The sequence below is a fragment of the Onthophagus taurus genome, chromosome 6 (assembly GCF_036711975.1).
Source record: "Onthophagus taurus isolate NC chromosome 6, IU_Otau_3.0, whole genome shotgun sequence".
Classification (NCBI taxonomy): Eukaryota; Metazoa; Arthropoda; class Insecta; order Coleoptera; family Scarabaeidae; genus Onthophagus; species Onthophagus taurus.
The window spans coordinates 23,149,274-23,167,185 of record NC_091971.1 but is presented as its reverse complement, the minus strand read 5'-3'; the positions used below and the strand labels follow the sequence as shown (position 1 = coordinate 23,167,185).

Sequence of the window (17,912 nt, the reverse complement as noted above, 5' to 3'; positions counted from 1 at the left end):
TGAAAATTATTTCATGAAAGGGATGTTAGGATTATTCTTTTTTTGAAACTTGTTAACTTCCTAAGCTTCCTAATGAAGATGTCCTTAAAAATATGCTTAAATTAAAAAAAAAATAACGTTTTGTATTATACTTTTTTTTATCATACTTATGCAATAATTTTAAAGCAGAAATAGTATTTAGGAAATATTTGTCGATAACGTTAATGAACTTATTAAACTTATCCACGTAATCGTCAATCCACATACACAACATGTGCATGAGGATTAAAAAATAACAGTATATTAAATAGACGTAACAATCATTTAATGAAATTGGACACCAATCAATTGATTCCAAAAGAAATATCTTTCTTTTTCTTCTAAAAATGTATAAAGGAATATTAATTAAGTTCTTTTTTAAATGTGATTATTTAACATTCAAAAATATTAAATAATAGTTTAATTGACGAAAATTAATGTGTTTTAATAAATTATCCATGATATCGAATTTTTCAAAATATATTTTAGGATCAGTGTATTCTCGATTGTGTAGGATACAACATTATGATATCTATGAATGTCAAAATCGCGGAATGAAAACCGATTTGAGGTTAGGTTCTTAGCTGTTCCGTTTTTTGACACGTATGTCTCGTTCATGAAGATCTCGAAGTAAAGTTATAATGGGAGGGCAAAAATTCCAATACGATGAGAGTGGAGGAACGTTCTTCTATTTCCTTCTTTCGTTTTTAGCCCTTATTTTGTTACCCGCTACATTTTATTACTGGCCAAGAAAAAAGAAGGAAGGTAAGATCATTTTTCATTGATAAATCCCAAAATAATATTTATACAACCATAAATTATTAACAGATCCAGAAAAAGAGAATAAAGAATGTCATTGCGAAGGTTGTACCACAAAACGAAAACATCTAAAAGAAGCGGAACCATGGCGCGGTCCAAAGAACTTTTTTGTTAAATTTATAATCGTGTTAGGTTGGGTTTTATTCCTTTTACTTGCTTATAGAGTGTCTCAATTTGATTATGAAATGGCGAATTTTGATCCTTACGAAATTCTTGGTGTCCCATTGGGGTCTAGTCAAGGGGAAATTAAAAAAGCCTATCGGAAACTCTCCGTAATTTTACATCCTGATAAAGAAACGGGTAATGAAAAGGAATTTATGAAACTTACAAAAGCATATCAAGCCCTTACGGACGACGAGGCACGAAAAAATTGGGAAAAATATGGTAATCCTGATGGTCCAGGTGCAATGAGTTTTGGAATAGCTTTACCTTCATGGATTGTTGAGAAAGAAAATAGTGTGTGGGTTTTGGGATTATATGCTTTAGTGTTTATGGTTGCCCTTCCTGTTGTTGTAAGTTGTAAAATTAATTTTATTTAAACTAAAACTAGAACTAACATTAGACCTCTCTTAAGACAGGAAAACCTTGTTTCTAGTTCTGGGTGTAGTGTTACTTCTAATATTAGTGTTAATTATAGTTTTAATTATTAAACAGTGCTAGATTGTTGTATAGTTTTTATTGAATTAAAACTAGAACTAACACTATACCTAGACCTAAAATCATTTCTATTTTAAAAGATCCATAGTATTACAGGTATAATTAAAGTTAGGAGATAAGTAGTACAAAATAGACCTTTTGGCCTCTAAAGTTTTTTAATAATCAACTTTTTTTACTTCGAACTAGGTTCGACATACTAAGATGTCATCATCAGCCAAATCTACAAAACAATATAATAATTATCTTAAAAATAATAAAACTGCTTAAATATCTTAACTTACAGTCATATAGTCAAAACATTACACTGAACAAACAAAATTCTAAGTTACTATAAAACATTTTTCAAAAAGAAACACCATATACAGGGTGTCTCAGCGAGACCGGTCATTAGACGTTTCTGGGGTTCTGGCCAAAATAAAAATTTGAGAACTCAGATTTAAGTATTATCAATTGCGTTCTCTTCGACTAAAATATTTTCAAATATCTAACACTTCCGGTTATACCGGAAGTCGCCACCTACTTTATTTTTTTAAATGGAACATCCTGTATATTTTTACATATTTGGATTTGTCTGTTTTGAAGGTTTATAAATAACTTTACTTCTTGCAATTTGATTCGGCCGTTCTCGAGTTATTCGAATTTTTCTAGAAAAATCTGCTCCAGCGGACATTTGTTCAAAAAATCATAGAACACTGGTTTTTTGAGATATTAATTTAGGATTCAGAACATGTTTAAACAACATTATGGAGTATGTTTTGGTGCCGAGCACGGCTGTCTAGATCGTTTGTTCACTTTACTATGACACGTTAACTTTTCGAAATTTGGAAGCACCATAACTTCAGTTTTTAAAATGGCACCCCCCATATTTTATTACTTAGTCGTCTTCGGCGTCTCATTTTACATCTTTTATACTCCATATGTCCTATGCCTAACATTAATAGTTTGAGAAATAATTAGGGTTTTTTGAAAAATGCTCATATTATATCGATATTAACCTAGTGTGCCATGGAAAACAAATGTTTAATGACTTATTGACAAACGTCAAAGTCTGATTTACGTTGTTTAATGCTTGTGGGTCTAAAACCAGTTAAAATGGATATTAATAACGTAAATATTGTTTATACAAATGAAGAAATCCATAATTTATTTTTTGTGCACAAAAAGTGCGACAAAGTTCTTAGTAGAACTTGCAAAATGTTTAATGAAAATTATCCACATTTACCTCCGATGACAAAAGGTAAATTTAGAAGAATAGAAGCAAATTTTTTGCATTTTGGACGAATTAATCACGTGTTAAACTGACCAAAAAATGTAGTAGATAATGCAACGGAAGAGGTGAATACCTTGGCTTATTTCGAGCCCTGTCCCAACACCTCAATTCGAGCTGCCAAAGAAGATCTGGGAATCATACTACGAACTTTGTCGCGCTTTTCATGCATAAAAAATAAATTAAGAATTTCTTGATTTGTTGTAAATATTACTTTTGTTATTGTTATCGATTTTAACTCTTTTCAGTACTAATATTAAGGGACCTAACAGATAATTATTAGCTCACATGCATCAAGTGACGTAAACAAGTGAGTCTTTGACAAGAACTCATTGAGAAGGCTTGTTTTTCATGGCACACTAGGCTAAATATCCATAAGATATGTGTGCATTTTTCAAAAACCCTAATTATCTTCCAAACTATTAATGTTAGGTATGCGACATATGGGATATAAAAGATGTAGAATGAGACACCGAAGACGACTAAGTAATAAAATATGGGGGGTGCCATTTAAAAAAATGAAGTTATGGTACTTCCAAATTTCGAAAAGTTAACGTGCCATAGTAAAGTAACCAAATGTTCTAGACAGCCGTTCTCGGCACCAAAACATACTTCATCATGTTGCTTAAGCATGTTCTGAATCTTAAATTGATATCCCAAAAATCGAGTGTTCTCTGATTTTTTTAACAAATGTCTGCTGGAGCAGATTTTTCTAGAAAAATTCGAATAACTCGAGAACGGCCAAATCAAATTGCAAAAAGTAAAGTTATTTATAAACTTTGAAAACAGACAAATCCAAATATGTAAAAATATACAGGATGTTCCATTTAAAAAAATAAAGTAGGTGGCGACTTTCGGTATAACCGGAAGTGCAAGAAATCTGAAAATATTTTAGTCGAGTTGATAATACTTAAGTTTGAATTGTCAAATTTTTATTTTCGCCAGAACCCCAGAAACGTCTAATGATCGGTCTCGCTGAGACACCCTGTATAACTTTTATAAGTATAACTTTCTTAAACAAGAGACAATTGAACACTAAATACGACTGTAAAATCGACTTTGAACAGAATTTAAAGTCAAAACGGGTTACTAAAATGGAATAAAAATATCACAGTAAGATATTTTTAGAGGAAAACTTTTTTTTTTTTTTCGAAAAGGCGTAAAGTGATTTATAATAGTTTTCAATTTGATCATTTAAAATAAGATAGTTATTATCATGCTTAAATTTATCAATTTCGAACATTTCAAGAAAGTTCATTTTATTTATTTTTTTTTATTTATTTGAACACATGATGTTGCGCTTGACACTAGCTGGATTATACGCGAATAAATCGCAATTAATGCGATCAGCGGTACACTCCATTCTGAGAATAGGGGAATTCCGATAAGCATTTGTCCGCTGCATAGGTGCATAAAACAAGAAGTCATATCGCAGTTGCCGCGGGAGAACAGGAAAATCGATCCTAGCCAGTAAAGACGGTGAATCAGAAAGACCACTGACAAGCCTGAACAGAAAATGTACGATACTGTGGATTGTATAATTTGTGTATTCGGGTAAATATTATTGAACAGTGTACAAACTTCACTTTGAGTGCGTTTTCTATCACCTGCACCATACCCATACATTATTAATATTTGGATTCTTTGTCGCTCGCTTAATTGCGCCATATTTGTTTAAACTGTCAATTTTTTGACGTTTAAAGCTATCAACGGCGTTATTTCGGTGCCTACTTTGATTGTAATTTGCTGATTTAATATTTTTGAAGAACGCAATAGCGCGTCACTCAGATTTGAGCGTATGATTGGAGCGTATAAAAATCAATAAATTTCCTAGAGAGAGACAATGCTACGAATCTTATGCGCTAGAAATCGTAAATCGTCAAATTTACGTGCTATACCGAAAGTAGAAAATTTTCTAGCCCTCGCTGTAGCTTTGCTCGCAGTCCATTACTATGGTAATAGACATGTTACACGCAAATTTTGACGGGAACAGTCAAACCACGCTCATATTCTTCAAGAACGGATTTTTTGAATTAACAATAATGTTCTTTTCAATATTATCTAAATACAAATCAGCTAATTAGCCGGAAATAGAAAAACCCATAGGAAGTCCATGTTCATTAGTTTTAGCTATTATTGAATTTAATTTCTTTATAACCATTTTCTTTCAAGTAATTAATTGTTTTTTTGTTGTATTCATCCTTATCAATAATAACTGTGCCGGCATTTTTGTCTGCTTTCACACATAGTGCATTGTTGCTAGATAATTTTTGTTTTATAGTTTTTATAGCAGTTTGAATACGAAGGTTTTTAATATTATTTTTCTGATTAAGTGGTCTCCCGTTATTGTGGCATGTTTTTTCATAATTTTTCAGAATAGTGATGTCACTTTTTATGTTGTCGCGACATAATCAATCTCTGTGGCTGTTAAATGGATGTCTGGTTGAATGGCGAATATGTCGCCTTTGTTAAGTATGTCGATTTCATCGTTATTGAACTGTATCTTCGTAAGATTGGTAGTGTATTTAAGTTTGTTATGTTTGGTTGCATCAGCTAAATTGTCATTAGTCTTGTGTAAAAATGTTTTCCCTGTCTGAATAGCCTTTGGTTCATGTATCTTAGGGTAGGGATTTTTGATAGAATTTTGATTATGAATTCTTCTCGTTCTTAAAAGGTGTAATTTTCGTTTTTCATTGGTGAAATCATCATAACTATATTAGTAGGCTTCCTCCTTAGTCTTGACTATAATTTCTTCCACTTCAAAAAAGTGCAAGTGTAGACTGAGTTCATGGTGTAGGTAAGCGAGTCTTGTACAGAGAGAATCGATTGACTGAAGTGTTTTTAATATTCTTTAATATACCTCTCTCGAGATGTGTTCTCTTAAGTTAAGCTATTTATGCGGTTTTATTATTTTTTCCGTCGACTGTGTATTTATATGATTTATAAATGTATACAAAATCATTCATTAATGACACCTATTAATAAATGATTTTCTATTAATAAACGATTTTAAGAAAGTCCGACCGAACTAATATAGTAGTCAATTTTTCTCCAATGAAATTTGTAATACCGACCCAACCGACCACTATATCTATTCGGTAACACTACAATATTAAGTTTTGACTTTTGACACATTAAAAGTGAGATTTTTATTTTGCCAGTGATAGAATTGGGAGATTTTTCAACGATGGATTTTTTCTATTTTGTTGAAAGGACAGTCAACGGAAAAATATTGTAACTAACTCGTATATTAAAATGCGATTAATTATCTCAATAATTAATCGCCTTCATTAATAGACTTGTTGGTTAAATAACTATTAAGGTCATTATAATTATTGTATTGTTTTGTAGATTTCGCTGATGATGACATCTTAGTTAATTATTAAAAAAAACTTTACAGGTCAAGAGGTCTATTTTGTACTACTTACTTCCTAACTCAAACGCTTCTAGATCTAGGTATAACATTACTTCTAGAGACAGTGCAAGTGTAAAACGAGAACTAACACTATACCTAAAGCTAGAATCATTCGGGTTTAGCCGTCTTTAGAGACGTGCGACTAAACCCAAACGATTCTAGTTCTGCGTCTATTGTTAGTTCTACATAGTAACAGTGCAAGAGTAAAACTAGAACCCACACTATACCTAGAACTAGAATCATGCGGGTTTAACCGTCTTTAAAGACGTGCGGCTAAACCCAAATGATTCTAGTTCTGGGTATAGTGTTAGTTTTACATAGTAACAGTACAAGAGTAAATCTAGAACTAACACTATACCTAGAACTAGAATCATTCAGGTTTAGCCGTCTTAAGAGACGTACGGCTAAACCCAAATGTTTCTAGATCTAGGTATAATATTACTTCTAGTGACAGTGCAAGTGTAAAACTAGAACTAACATTATACCCAGAACTAGAATCATTCGGGTTTAGCCGTCTTTAGAGACGTGCGACTAAACTTAAACGATTCTAGTTCTGGGTGTAGTGTTAGTTTTAAATAGTAACAGTGCAAGAGTAAAACTAAAACTAGCACTATACCTAGAACTAGAATCATTCAGGTTTAGCCGTCTTTAAAGATGTGCGGCTAAACCCAAATGATCCTAGTTCTAGGTATAGTGTTAGTTCTATATAGTAACAGTGCAAGAGTAAAACTAGAACTAACACTATACCTATAACTAGAATCATTCGGGTTTAGCCGTCTTTAAAGACGTGCGGCTAAACCCAAATGACCCGGGTTCTAGGTATATTGTTAGTTCTACATAGTAACAGTGCAAGAGTAAAACTAGAACTAGCACTATATCTAGAACTAGAATCATTCAGGTTTAGCCGTCTTTAGAGATGTGCGGCTAAACCCAAATGATCCTAGTTCTAGGTATAGTGTTAGTTCTATATAGTAACAGTGCAAGAGTAAAACTAGAACCAGCCCTATACCTAGAACTAGAATCATTCGGGTTTAGCCGTCTTTAGAGACGTGCGACTAAACCCAAACGATTCTAGTTCTGGGTGTAGTGTTAGTTTTACATAGTAACAGTGCAAGAGTAAAACTAGAACTAGCACTATACCTATAACCAGAATCATTCGGGTTTAGCCGTCTTTAAAGACGTGCGGTTAAACACAAATGATTCTAGTTCTAGGTATAGTGTTAGTTCTATATAGTAACAGTGCAAGAGTAAAACTAGAAACAAGTTGGAACTTGTTTCTCAAGAAGGTTGCAACATGGCATCCGAAACGTCAAACACTTTTTCAAAAGACGCAAAGCTTAACCCGAAAGTTTCTAGTTCTAGATCGAGTGTCAGTTCTAGTGATAGTGCTACTTCTAGTTTTAATTTAATTAACACTGACCGTGAAAGCCTTAGTACTTATACAGAGTGTATCTGAATGACTGCAACAAACTTCAAGGGGTGATTCTTTAGTGAATTTTAAGGGTACTTTGATATATGAACCATGGGCGACTTCGGCTCCCTTAAGGAGCTACACCCCTCCAAAAATGGCGGAAAATTTTGGTTTAATTTGTTTTTCTCAAAAACCATAAACGCTAGGAAAATGAAATTTGGGGAATATGTTTAACTCATAATAGGGCATGTTTTGACCCTACTTGTACTTTTAACCTACCCTTCTAAACTACTAAACGTAAGCACCCCCTTCACATTTTTGCTAATATTTTTTTTATGCAGATGATAAATACATTAAAAAATTTTTATCTAGGTAGATGAAAGTATCCTAAAACTTTTTTGTCTCTCTAAAATTTTTCCAAAAACGACTAATTTTTGAGAAAAAAAATAAAAAAGCAAACACTGCACGTTAAACATTGGGGTTGTCGATCAAAAGTTGGAATGAATTTTTAATGAAAAAATCTTAGTAGGCTTTGGAAAGTTTGTCAAAAATATTTTTGACGTTTAAATGTCAGTGCTTTTCTTACTATTATTATTGTTTTTCAAATTAATTTTTAAATAAAGTTCTATCGCATTTACGCTTGTTCACTCGACGTTTCAAAATTTTAAATAAAACAATAATAATAGTACGAAAACCACTGACATTTAAACGTCAAAAATATTTCTGACAAAGATTGCAAAACCTACTAAGATTATTTCATTAAAAATTCATTCCAACTTTCGATTAACAACCCTACAGTTAGTGTTTGCTTAATTATTTTTTTTCTCAGAAATTATTAAGTTTTCGAAGAACATCAAAGAGACAAAAAAGTTTTAGAATAGTTTTATCTATTTAACTGAAATTTTTCCAATGTATTTATCATCTTCATAAAAAAAATCTAGGCATAAATTAAACGTGGGTGGTTACGTTTAGTAGTTTAGAAGGGTAGGTTGAAAGTACAAATAGGGTCAAAACGTGCCCTATTATGAGTTAAACATATCCCCCAAATTTCATTTTCCTAGTGTTTATGGTTTTTGAGAAAAAGAAATTAAACCAAAATTTTCCGCCATTTTTGGAGGGGTGTAGCTCCTTAGGGGAGCCGAAGTCGCCGATGGTTCATATATCAAAGTACCCTTAAAATTCACTAAAGAATCACCCCTTGAAGGTTGTTGTAGTCATTCAGATACACCTGTATAATTTTATTTATTGGGATAAATGTTTCAATTGTTAAATTGTAGGTTGGGACTTGGTGGTATCGAAGTATTAAGTTTTCTGGAGATCAAGTTTTACTTGACACAACTCAAATGTATTATTATTTCTTCCATAAAAATCAAACGGTTATGTTGAAACGAGTTTTGATGATCCTGGCTGCTAGCTTTGAATTCGATAAGAGAAGTAACTCGGAGGTGGTTGAGAGACAAACAGATAATGAAGAGGTGCCCCAATTAATTAAAAAAATTACAAATTTAAACGAAAAAAATAAAGAGAGACCGCTTTGTTTTCTCTACAGTATTAAAGCTAGAGCATTACTTCACGCGCATTTATCTAGAATTCCATTAAATCCAAACACTTTAGATAAAGATCGGAGATACATTGTAGCTAAATGTCCTTATTTAATACAAGAACAAGTTAATTGTGTTAGTCAAATTATTGTTTTGGCGTATGCAAGAAGAGGTATATTTTGTCTCGTAATATTACCCCAACTAATTTAATCTTATTTTTAGTACAACATTTACCCTCAATCGATTCAATAGAAAATTGTATGAAACTTTGCCCAATGATCGTGCAAGCCCTCTGGGAATTTAAATCCCCGTTTTTACAATTACCCCACATAACAGAAGACAACCTAAAACATTTCATGTCAAAGAAACGCCAAATTAAATCGCTTCAACAGTTTGCTCAGTTAAAAGGCGAAGATCGTCGTAGTATTTTACGAAGCCTTTCTGAAGAAGAATACGAAAACGTTATGAAAGTTTTAGGTCGGATGCCTTATATTGATTTTCAAGTAAAATGTGAGGTTATTGATGATGAAAATCCTACTGAAGTAACAACCGGGGCGATTGTAACAGTAACTGTTACGCTAATTCGACGAGATATGAGTAGTTTATTTGGAGACGAAACCGTCGAAGATAAAAATATAGTGAATGAGCCGGAAGTAGAACAACCTAAAGAAAACGGGGATATTGAGCCGGAAGTTCTGATGGTGAAACGACCCGCGTGGCAAAGACAAAAAAAAGCTACTAATAAAAAGGGTAATAAAAAAACTAAGCAGCAACAAAAACCAGTTGGTAAACATTCCAAACCGGAAGAATCGCCTGTTGCTCCAACGAAAACGAAAGTGGTTAAAGAAGAGAAAAAAGAAGAAGACGATGATTCTAATTCGGATTCAGACGCTACAGGTGATAATAATGATCGATCTTCTGAGGAAGAAGTTAAAAGTTCAAGCGTTGAAGATGATGATCAAGTAAATTTTTTTTTTCAATCAAATTTTGAATACTTAAAACAATTTTTCGTAGGAGTGGGAAAAATTCCAAGAAAAACTTCACAAACGTGAAAAAGTTCTTGAAGGTCGTTCAAAAATTTCTCACGCAGTTCACTGCCCATATTATCCTCAAGATAAACAAGAATATTGGTGGACGTACGTTTGTGATCGTAAATCAAAGACATTATTGACATCACCTTATCATGTAACAAGTTTAGTCGATCGGGAAGAATGTCAACTAAAGGTATTAAAAATGTACTAAATAAATTTTTTTAACATCTATTTTTTTAATAGTTTACAGCTCCTATATGGAAAGGAACTTATACCTTTACAGTTTGTTTACGTTCAGATTCTTACATAGGTTTTGATCAACAAAAAGATATAAAGTTGGACGTGAAAGAATCACCAAAACAAGTTGTTGAACCGGAAGAATCGGACGAAGAGAGTCAGGCTGAAGATAATCCTCACGAATCGGATTACACAACTGATGAGGATTTACCTGATGATGACTGAGATACGGGTTAATTACTTCAATTTAACTGTTTTTTTTTTGTTGGTGGGGTTTATGGATGAATTGCAAGTAAAGTGATTCATTTCATGTTGTTCCATGTTTCTTTTTAATTAATTTTTTTAATTGGTGCCTCCATATCAAGGCGTGTTTAAATGAGGTTGATTCAATACTTTTCTTTTTTTTTTTGGTCTCTTTATACAAATTGAAGTCGGTAATTTATATTTTATGTAGATTAGTTGAAGTATATATATTTATAACAAAATATACATAAGAAATTATTTTGTTTAGTTTATTGACCTGCATTATTAAAATATTAACCAATAAGACCTATTAAGATCTTTCCTACTGTAACATCATTCAAATTTCTATGGGGAATAAACTAAGTTCTAAAGTTCATGATGTGGATCCTTGTTATCAATATATGTATATGAAAATTTTAAACGTATATTTATGCTTTTATTGATATATTAAGTTTTACACTCTACCTGACGCGTTTCGGCGATCTACGCCATCTTCGTATTCAGACTGTTGCGCAAGACTGAATACGAACACCTAGCACGCCATTTTCTGCAATTTGTTCGCCCCCGAGAAAAACAAGTAGTAATCCAGCCTATTAAATGTTAATGTTTGAAAATAATCCCTGTAAGAAGCATCTTAACTTTACCACATAAAAAAGAAACCGATATTTTTATGTACTACATAGCATAACCAAAAAGGAGGAAAACCTCCGAAGATGGCGTAGATCGCCGAAACGCGTCAGGCAGAGTGTAAAACTTAATATATCAATAAAAGCATAAATATACGTTTAATTATTTTCATAAGTTCTAAAGGTCGAGTATCTGATTCTGACAGAGTTAACTGCAAGACAATGATTCCGAAACGCTGTAGGTCGGAAGTTTCTAGTTAGATAGTACCTAATTCTTGAAGGAAGCTTCAAAGCCTCTCCTTAAGGCACCTTTAGTGCGAAGGAGATTTGGGTATGTAGGTATTGTGAGATTTGAAGGAGGGAGAGTGACACTGTCACGAAACCTATTTACTGCGCAGGGTATTTGGTGATACGGCGATCCGGTCATCACGTGACTTAAACTAACAATTATTTGTAGCATAGTACGGGATAGGAACGGTTTCAGATTTTTTTCAGACAATTTAGGATCATATTAAATATGACAAACACACAAGCTATGTCACAGAACAACCAGAAGTGACTGCGGCGGTATCCCGCCAAATTTTTAGCAGATTATTACGCGTGCGCAAAATACATTTCACTTCCAAAACATAAACTTCAACCAATTTTCGGGTATTTGGAAAAATGGTAATTTACCCCGAACGTACTGGCGTCACGTGATCGTCATCAACCAATCAGACGAATTTCCGTTTCACGAAATCTCCAAATCTCCCTCGCACTAAAGGCACCTTTAGTCTCTTCAACCCATTTGATTCTGACCTCCAACTTGGATCTCCACCCTGTAATCCTGAGCAACCTTGCAGAAGACTGGAAACCAATCCCAGTGAGGAGCAAGGTGTAGACTAATAAGAAATGCAGAAATAACCCTCCGAAAACGATCTTGGGAGTGGACCGACAACCCGCTCCATAAAAATGGATATTCAGGAAAATCAAAGTAGAAACCGCCGAACAGAGTCCAAGGAATGGACCTAAGTGACGAGGAAGGAATAGTGTTTGAAAAACAATGAGTTCAACTACGCTTATTAAACGTGGGGAATTCGTCTGAATTGCACTAGAGCTCTTCAAACACTAGATGCTCTAGCAAAGTACAAGGCTGGGATAACCGCCATCTAAGAAGTGAACTGGAGCGGGCAGGGCCATTTATACAAAAAGGTGAGTTCGGGAGTCCATTCGTCGTACTTAAATGCCTTCGAACCGTTGAGTCCTAAAATGTATAGTCTATAGGTGTGTCCAGACATTGCGCGGCATATCGTGTTCCAGCTGTTGCTAGCGAACATTAGCAGTAAACATTCGTGGGTAATCGTGTGTGGACGTGTTGTCGTATACAAAAAGGTGGATAACGAAACGTCGATTCGTTTAATTGGGATATATGGATCGTTGAAGATGTTGTGGGATCCACAAGAAAAAGATTACTACAATAAACTTAAACGTGAAGACTTATGGGACGAAATATGAATGAACGAATTCATGCATACGTTCTTTGATACGTCCAAACAGGCGCGCGGCAGAATTGTGTCCGACAAACGCCGCGTCTTGCCGCGCAATGTTTGGACACACCTTAAGGGTTCTTTGATACTGTTAATGTACAGGATGGTTCAAATTCGATGTTCGAATAGGCTATCTGGGAAACTATAAGAGTTAAAAAAAAAGTAGCTTACATGTCATGATCTCGTTTTTCGAGAAACTGCTAATACCAAAAACCTCAAAGCGCTATCGTCATTTGTTTTTCCCCTAAAGGCCAAAATTGAAAATATCGTAAAACCAGCAAGTGCAATAATTATCTTGGTTATTATTATAGGTAGAGTATTATAACTAAGACATTATATGGACACTTTTTTACAGAGAATTTGATGACCGAGTCAAAAAAATTTGTCGGTTTCAGATTTTGAGATATGACAATTTTCGTTTTTTTTAATGGAAATAACCACTGATTATTCGCTTATTAAATTCGTTATTTTTTTCTGATTACAAAAATATGGGGTTAGATAGGTCGAACCTTAACGAACAATTAATACTCTTGGTACACTCATAACGTATACCAAATTTGGTTTTTCTAGCTTAATGTATTACGAAGATATTCAATGTTTTAAAAATTTAAGACCCAACTTTGAAGGCCTATAACTCTTTAGGGGTACAACTTAGTATAAAGATAAGTTGCGTTAAATTATCTTAATTTATTGTCCTCTACATGTCCCTGCTCTGTGTCGGTTCTTATGTGAATCACCCTGTATATTTCGCCCCGATTTCCAACCGTAATAACTCGCCCCAGGGGCTTTATTAGCACGTATAAAAAAATACGTAAACCTTATTTTTGGCCATACTATCGCTGTACCAAATTTCAACAAAATCGGTGAGGGACAGTCTGATACATCTCTTGTAAGTAGGGCTGGTAATTTTTTTCAGAAGTATTTTTGACGTTTAAATGTCAGAGATTTTCTTACTATTATTATTGTTTTTATTTAAAATTTTGAAATGTCGAGTGAACGAGCGTTAATGTCATAGAACTTCCTTTATTCAAAAATTAATTTGAAAAACAATAATAATAGTAAGAAAAACACTGACATTTATGTAGAAAAAACTGGCTGGTGTCACGACAGCTTTTCAATCTTTGTCATAAATATTTTTGACGTTTAAATGTCAATGTTTTTCTTACTATTACTATTGTTTTATTTAAAATTTTGAAACGTCAAGTGCATCGAGTGAACGAGCGTTAATATGATAGAACTTTATTGAAAAATTAATTTGAAAAACAATAATAATAGTAAGAAAAACACTGACATTTATATGTCAAAAATATGTATTACGTGATTGACGTGACAGTTCCAATTTTATACATATTTTTTTACAAAAATCTTTTATTATTTATCAAATAGAATTAATTAATTAATAAATTAAAAATACACAGACAAAAATTGATTGAATTTTGATTAAAAACTTAAATTTAGCGCCAAATTTCAAATTATGTATCGGTTATTCCTAGTCGTTGAGAAATCTAACCTTAAAATCGTTCAAGTCATTCCTTTACTAGTTTAAATGTTAATAAAGTGATAAATATTGTTTGATTTTGTTATAGCACGTTGTATTAATACTTATAATAATCAAACTTCCTTTCATTTAAACTCTCAATCACAAATTGCGTTGCAATTATAAATATTTTTAACCTCTAAAATGATTGTAGCTTTTTTTTGATAAACAATTTTATCGTTTCAATTTAATCTATAAAATGGTAAGCAACATAAATTATTTACAATTAAAATATTTCAAACGCATTTTTTACTACATTAGGATATAAGATCATATTTTAAACCAACTACGAGCACATCACATAAACCTGAAGCTAAGCAAAAAAAGAAGCGGCCCCTAATTGTTGATTCAAGTGATGATGATGTGGTTGATGCAACCCCTGATAAGCCATCTAACAGAGATAAAAAGCCGATTAAGCGACAAAAAGTGACCCTTAGCTCAGATTCCGATGAAGATTTATCTAAAAAACGCAAACAAAAACCTAAAACACCTTCTAAAGTAAATGCAGCTGATGTATTTGGTAGCACTCCGGTTAAACAAACAAAAGCAGAGAAGGTTAATAGTAAAGAAAAGTCAAAATCTGATTCTAAACTCACAGAAACGGGAATACATAATGATCCTGATTTTGAAAAAACTTTACTTGAACTTGATGAAGATTTGTTAATTGAAAATGCTGATATTCTTGATAAAACCATTGAAGAAGCTTTGGAAAAAGACTCAAAGAAAAAGAAAACTCCAAATAAAAAACGAAAGAAATCTAAAGAAGAAGATGAGGATACAGGAATTGATCCAGATCAGGAAAGACATGAAAGAAAACGTTATTCCGCTATCTTATATCAGAAATATTTAAATCGAAGTGGTCCAATTCATCATGGAGAAAAGGAATATCCAAATGTAACATATAATTTAATTAATATGAATTTGATATAATTTAATTTTTTTAGGGAACCGCAAACTGTTTAAAAAATCTTTGTTTTGTAAGAACTGGTGTATTAGATTCCTTAGCTGAGAGTGAGTTTGCAAGTTTAGTGGAAAAACATGGTGGTCGAACAGTAAATAGCATCTCAAGTATAAATCAATTTATATATGTATTTACTTTTAATAATTCTTTGTTTTATTTTTTAAAGAAAAAGTGAATTATTTAGTCGTCGGGGACCAAGCTGGTCCATCTAAAACAGAAAAAGCTAGAAATTACAATATTCCATTTTTAAATGAAAACGAATTTTTAGATTTGATACTTGTTAAATCAGGTATGAAACCTAAATATGCTGTGAAAGAGGAAATAAATTCAGATAAAGATGATGAACCTGAAATTATTGGTGAAATTAAAAAGAAATCACCTGAAATAAAAGAAGTGAAAAAAGAAAATAAAGATGATTTAAAAGTTAAAAAAGAAATTGTTGAGAAAAAGAATGATGTTCCTAAAGAAATTGTTGAGAAAAAGAATGATGTTATTCCTAAAGGAATTAAAAAAGAAAATAAATTACCTGAAAATAAAAAGATAGTGCAGGAAATAAAAGAATCTGCTAAAGAAATTAAAATAGAAGGTTCAATAATTGATGATGAAACGAAAGCTTGGACTGAGAAATATAAACCAAGTAATATTAAAGGAATTATTGGACAACAAGGTGATAAAAGTAACATGAAAAAGTTATTAAGTTGGCTTCAAAATTGGGATAAATATCATGGGGTTGGAAAACGTAAGATTAAAGTAGATAGACCGACTCCTTCCTTTTCACAACAAGATGGTAGTTATTTTAAATGTGCACTGTTAAGTGGACCACCAGGAGTGGGTAAGTAATTGCTTTAACACTTCTTATTTGACAAAATTTAGGAGTTAAAATAAGAAGTTATATTTTCTTCTTAGTAATCAAGTTAACCCTTTCACTACTAATGAATTTTTTAATAATAAATTCAAAGGTTTATTCTTTGGACTATTTTAAAAATATTTTATCCTTTGATAATTTTTGAAAAACCAAAATCATTTTTTTTATATGGGCTGTCTCACGTAACTGGTTTGTTAAAACTTTTTCAGGTTCCACTATTTGTAGAGGTTTAAAATTTTGGTAACATAGGTTGTTCATTGATTAGTAACTTCGTTATTTTAAATGGAATGCTATAGTTTTTATTACACATTTTAAGAGGCCTACCTAGCTGGCGAAAAATTCGAAACGAGATTCGCTCGTGAACATGCCTAATGTGGCAACACCGCTCCATGTGTACTCGATCGAGCTGGCGCGCCAGGCCGATGGCGACTAGGACTGTCCGATTGTCGGGTAATTCCCCGACAACCAGCTACGTTGATTTTATTCTTAGTTGAATGCATTTGAATACGAGTCGGGGCCGCTTTTTGGAACATAGCTGTTATTACTAGTATTTCATTATTATCGATTGTTACTTAAAATTATATATTTTCTCGAAAAGGGATGTTTGTGGATGTCGATCTTATCAGATTCCTCATTATAAAATTGTACAGTATACCAAATTTTATCTGTATATGACAAGTCACTGAAATTATTGAAGGTAATCTATACCTTAGCCATTTATTGATTTATACAGGGTGATTTAGCAGCTCATCAAACCTCGCATCAAACTTTGTCATATGATAGCTAATCCAATTACAAAAAAAAAATGTTAATGAACATATGTCCTATTTTAACTATTTACGAAATTATAACACTTTAAAGTTTTAATTTCTATATCATAATTAACTGCTACATTTTTTAAAACACATAAATATTACAAATATTGCTCAAAATAGCCTCCTTCTGAAGGAGGAATACATGCTTCACAATGACGAATTAAAGAGTTCTTCAGCCGAATTAAAATGTCTGGTTGATTTCTTGTTTCAGTAGCAGCCATTTGTATTCTGTTTAATAACTGTTCTCGTGTGTTAATTTCCACTTGATACACAATTTGTTTCATATAACCCCATAAGTAGAAATCCAATGGATTAAAATCTGGGGATCTAAGTGGCCAAGCAAATGGACCATTATTACCAATCCACTTGTTTGGAAAATATTGATTTAACCATTCGACAACTACTCTTCCGCGATGAGGTGGGCACCATTGTGCTGGTACCACATATTTTGAATTACATTAAGAGGTATATCTTCAAGTAAATCAAAAAGTGTATTGTTCAAAAACAAACGTCCATCAAGTACATGCAAACCTAGTAAATTGTTGTTAAATATTCCACCCCAAACGTTGATGCTGAAACGTTGTTGAAATTTTCTTAGTCTAATCGCATGCGGATTTTGTAATGCTCACGTATGTTCATTATGGTAATTATCTATACCATCTCGTGTAAAACATGATTCATCTGTCCAGAGAACATTTTAAATGAAGTCATTATTTTGAGCATGTTACTGCAATAACCATTCACAAAATGCTAACCGTTGCTGATTATCTCCTGGCTGTAGAGCTTGGACGTTCTGTTTACGATACGGATGAAGGACTTGGCGGTTCAATACGCGCCATGCAAAATTTTTACTTACATGTATGTTGTGTGCTATTCTTCGAGTGCTGATATAAGGATTATCGATGACAGCATTAATTACAGCTTCTTCGTCCTCTACATTAAC

General features: G+C 32.7%; 2 protein-coding genes across 2 annotated transcripts in view; both read left to right on the top strand.

The window, feature by feature from the left end:
- The first annotated feature begins 574 nt into the window (after positions 1-574).
- LOC111417852 (translocation protein Sec63) lies at positions 575-10,706 on the top strand. Its single transcript, XM_023050247.2, has 6 exons — positions 575-783; positions 847-1,349; positions 8,865-9,300; positions 9,351-10,090; positions 10,143-10,352; positions 10,403-10,706. The coding sequence occupies exons 1-6, from the start codon at positions 660-662 to the stop codon at positions 10,619-10,621; spliced, it is 2,232 nt and encodes a 743-aa protein (XP_022906015.2). The 5' UTR covers positions 575-659; the 3' UTR covers positions 10,622-10,706.
- Positions 10,707-14,263: 3,557 nt separating this feature from the next.
- Positions 14,264-17,912, top strand: part of LOC111417850 (germ line transcription factor 1) — a 28,860-nt gene continuing 25,211 nt past the window's right edge. Inside the window, exons 1-4 of the mRNA XM_023050244.2 lie at positions 14,264-14,530; positions 14,590-15,222; positions 15,273-15,396; positions 15,456-16,121. Coding sequence (XP_022906012.2) covers positions 14,528-14,530; positions 14,590-15,222; positions 15,273-15,396; positions 15,456-16,121 — 1,426 coding nt within the window. The 5' untranslated portion in view covers positions 14,264-14,527. The remainder of the gene's footprint in view (positions 14,531-14,589; positions 15,223-15,272; positions 15,397-15,455; positions 16,122-17,912) is intronic.